The 4,280-nt window shown below is 41.8% G+C and overlaps 1 protein-coding gene across 1 annotated transcript in view; it reads left to right on the top strand.

The window, feature by feature from the left end:
• Positions 1 to 4,280, top strand: part of Ep400 (E1A binding protein p400) — a 105,178-nt gene that overhangs the window by 56,714 nt on the left and 44,184 nt on the right. The window contains exons 21-22 of the mRNA XM_050122086.1: positions 2,483 to 2,649; positions 3,928 to 4,097. Of these exons, the coding sequence (XP_049978043.1) occupies positions 2,483 to 2,649; positions 3,928 to 4,097 (337 nt within the window). The remainder of the gene's footprint in view (positions 1 to 2,482; positions 2,650 to 3,927; positions 4,098 to 4,280) is intronic.

Here is a 4,280-nt window from a genome sequence, read left to right as displayed (position 1 = left end):
TTCAGGAGGATGCCTATATGTTTTTCTTTGGGTTCTCCTTATTTAGCTTCTCTAAGAACCCGAATTATAGGCTCAATGTCCTTTATTTATGGCTAGAAACCAAATATGAGTGAGTACATCCAATGTTCCTCTTTTTGGGTCTGGCTTACCTCACTCAGAATAGTGTTTTCTATTTCCATCCATTTGTATGCAAACTTCAAGAAGTCCTTGTTATTTACTGCTGAGTAGTACTCTAATATGTATATATTCTATACTTTCTTCATCCATTCTTCAATTGAAGGGCATCTAGGTTGTTTCCAGGTTCTGGCTATTACAAACAATGCTGCTATGAACATAGTAGAGCATATACTTTTGTTGTATGATAAGGCCTCTCTTGGGTATATTCCCAAGAGTGGTATTGCTGGTTGGACCCAAATTTTGAAGACAAGAGACCTTTAAAGTATATACTTTGATTACTTAGCTCCTTCACAGTCAAAAATTCAGAGAAAACACAATAATATACATAATCCAGACCTTCTATGTACATCCCATCTTTACGTGACTTATTTTTATTACTCTATTACTTTTTCTGCAAGTTTAATATTTATTTTATTATCTTTACTCCTTTAATCTATGACTGTACTGTCTCTTTAAAGGCTTTTTTATATTTTTTTATAAACCATTTACTTTTTTTTTTTAGAGATTTATTTATTTATTGCGTACACAGTGTTCAGCCTCCTTGTATGCCTGCAGGCCAGAAGAGGGCACCAGATCTCATTACAGATGGTTGTGAGCCACCATGTGGTTGCTGGGAATTGAACTCAGGACCTCCAGAAGATCAGCCAGTACTCTTAACCTCTGAGTCATCTCTCCAGCCCAACCAACCATTTACTTCTTTTTATAACTCTCTATACTCTTTTTCTTCTCTCTCCCAGGCTTATGTACATTTTTAAAACACACTGTTTCTAATTTAGAGGTCTTTTTCATCTGAATTTGTCTTTATTGTGTATCTGTAATTACTTTCTTACCAGAAGTGTTTCTTAAAATGCTAAACCCTTCTTATGAACGTAAGCGGCACCATTGCTAGGGGAATTATGGCACTGTCTGTTTACTCCACCCAGCCCAGCATGGTGGAGCTGTTTGCTACCTCTGAGAGCCATGCTCACAGCCCCATTTTTAGGCACACAGCCAGTCTGTGTTGCCATCAAGCAAGTTGTAGTACTCTGCTCACAAACCCCATTTAAATGCTTGGCCTCTGAAAGAGCCAGAGGTCATGCTGGCAGCACAGCCCAGAAAGCCTGCATTTCATAATGGCGCGGCTTTTTTCTGCTACCACTGAATCAGGAAAACCTCTCTTAAAGGAGCCACAGCATGCCACCAACAAGCAAAGCCCTTTTGGGAAAATAAATGTGGCTAAACTTTGTTTTTTAGTGTCTAGAATTCCTTTCCAGGTTTTCTCAGGTTTTTATGTGGATGTAGTTACCCACATTGGCGTTCCAATTTGTTGTGGGGGGACCACTTGTTAGTTCTTGGCTGCTCAACCCCAAAATAATCACACAGAAACTATATTATTTAAATCACTGGTTGGCTTCTTATTGGCTAACTTTTTTTAATGATTTTTTTTCTTTTTTTATATATTTATTTTATTTATTATGTGTACAATATTCTGTCTGTGTGTATGTCTGCAGACCAGAAGAGGGCACCAGACCTCATTACTGATGGTTGTGAGCCACCATGTGGTTGCTGGGAATTGAACTCAGGACCTTTGGAAGAGCAGGCAATGCTCCTAACCTCTGAGCCATCTCTCCAGCCCTTATTGGCTAACTCTTACATATTAATTTAGCCCTTTCTATTAATCTGTGTATCACCATGGGGCTGTGGTTTACTGGGTAAAGTTTTGGCGTCTGTCTCTGGTGGGGCTACATGGCTTCTCCCTCTCTCTGCCTTCTTCCTCCCAGCCTTCAGTTTAGTTTTCCCTGCCTAGCTAAGTTCTGCACTGCTATAGGTCCCAAGCAGTTTCTTTATTCATTAATGTAATCACAGCATACAGAGGGAACTCCCACTTCAATCTGATTGGTTCCACTCTGTCTAGCACTGAGTCTTTACAGTAAGCCTTACAGGAGTTGCTCCCACACACTGATCAGCAAATGGAGCCCACGCTTGCCCTCTCCTCTTTCCTGGGGAGGACTGCTGTTTGTCTCCAAACTATTCAGGTTCTGATTGGTTGTATATGTTCCTCTGCAGTTCCAGGTTGTCTCTCAATATCTTTGTTCACATGACACTGGGGAAAGAGAAAACAGCTGTTGTCCCATTATTAAAAGGAAATCTGGCCCTCTGAGGAGATGTGATCTTACCTAGCCCAAGCATGAGACAGCTTGGCCTACCATGTGAAATAGCTTCCTCAACTGACTTTTACCTTGTAACAGGTCTTGACTCTTGGTCAGATATTTTCATCTGCCACCTATTACAAAATGTTTCTTTTTTTTTTTTCATTTCTTCTTAGGAAACCGATCTTTCTATATTTGATCTCATTGGGCTAGAAAATAAAATTGCTCGCTATGAGGCTGAATTACTGTGTAAGAAAAAGGTGACTCGAAAACTCATGGAGGAAGTCTTTGCTTCACCACCTCCGACAGCCCGGCCAGCAGCCATGAAGCTCAAGGCTAGCAGGTACGTGGATGGGTTAGAAGCAGCATGTGGTTCATCTGGCATGTTCACTATTCCAAGGATGTTCTGCTTGTTGAAAGATCAAGTGCCTGGACCATAAACAATTCCTTCCTCTAGCTTACCTTAGTCAGTGGTGATGAGAAAAGCTGTGCTCTTGAGAATGTCTCATATGTCCCTGGTTTCAGTGAACACAACTACATTAACAAGATACTCAAATAGAGGCAGTAAATCCTGAGAGTCACTTCTCTTGGTTATATTTAATAGAGTAAACTTTAGGGTTTGGGGAAATGATAGGGCTGAGAGCAGTCTGCTGTCTGACTAGTCAGTATCTGTCATGGCAAGGTCAGACGACTGATTGGGAAGAGTATAGAGTATGTTTATGGGCCAGAACAAGGGCAGACATGGGGTCTACTCTTACAAGTGATACTACAATATAAATGATGATTTGGAGTGAGAGAGATCATGAGGCAGGGAGAGATAAGTGATGAAATCAGGATGTAAATGCTTCTGAACAGACCAAACCCAGTGGTGAAAAGGAAGTAAAATCCTGTGCCTGGGTGAAAAAGGAAAACAAGAAAATATTTATTATTTTAGAAATAAAGAGGATATTTGTACAGATCAGAAACACATTTTCAAGTTTATTATCAGACTTCCTTGGGACAGTGATCTGCTTGCCATCCTTAGCAGCTCAGCTCAAGCCTGACAGACCCATATAGGAAGCCTATAGCCATTACAGACAAGGCCTTCTACTTGTACTTACCTGGGCTTTGTTAAAAGGTTTTTATGACTGGCTTCTTGTTTGTCCTTCCATTTTCTAGGTCAGAGAACTCTTACCTCTATGATCAAACTAGAATCAGCTGCTTAGTTGGGCACTTTGGGTACCTTTCCAGCTCCTGTTATTTCTGTCCATTTCATAAGCTGTCTTGTCACATGTACTAGTAGAGAATTTGATTTTTCTTTGCTGTTGCTTTAAACTGTAGTTAGATGTTATATGCCAGAGGTGTTTTTCTCTTTACATACTTTGACATATTCCTAATAGTTGAGATTAAACAGTATTCTTATATTACTGATTGAGATGTTGACCTTTGAGTACAGTTTGTCAGTGGTTCCACATGTTGGACACAAGCTTCTTGCCAACTGTTATTTGGAGCTACCTTGTTCCTGCTCTGTGCCTCTTTAACTTGCCTTCCCAGCTGGTATCTGAGGGGCAGGCCTCTAGAACCCATGCTGTCTGCGATGTGGTGATGTTTGTGTCTTCTGCTTGGGCCAATGGGCATCTAGGTTATTTCAGCCTGTGCAGTATGGCCAGAAGCCCGAGGGTCGTACCGTGGCATTCCCCAGCACACATCCACCTCGGATGGCAACCGCCAATGCAGCCACTGCTGCCCCACAGGGCCAGGTTCGAGGACGGCCACCGATTGCTACTTTTTCTGCCAACCCAGATGCAAAAGGTATCTTACATAATCAGCTCTCTTTTATAGAAGACTGTGGGAAAGTTCCTGCCACCCTGTTCCTGACCTACTGAGTGTTATAGCCACTGCTGTAGGGCCTGGAAACCTCCAAGGGCCTGTGAAAGTGCCACCTACAGATCCTGATGAATTGAAGACCCTCCCTCCCTCCCTCCCTCCCTCCCT

The sequence above is a fragment of the Alexandromys fortis genome, unplaced genomic scaffold, assembly GCF_014885135.2.
Source record: "Alexandromys fortis isolate MF-2015 unplaced genomic scaffold, M_Fortis_MF-2015_v1.1 scaffold_193, whole genome shotgun sequence".
Lineage (NCBI taxonomy): Eukaryota > Metazoa > Chordata > Mammalia > Rodentia > Cricetidae > Alexandromys > Alexandromys fortis.
Note: the sequence above shows the minus strand (reverse complement) of the source record. Positions and strands in the feature narration are given on the sequence as shown.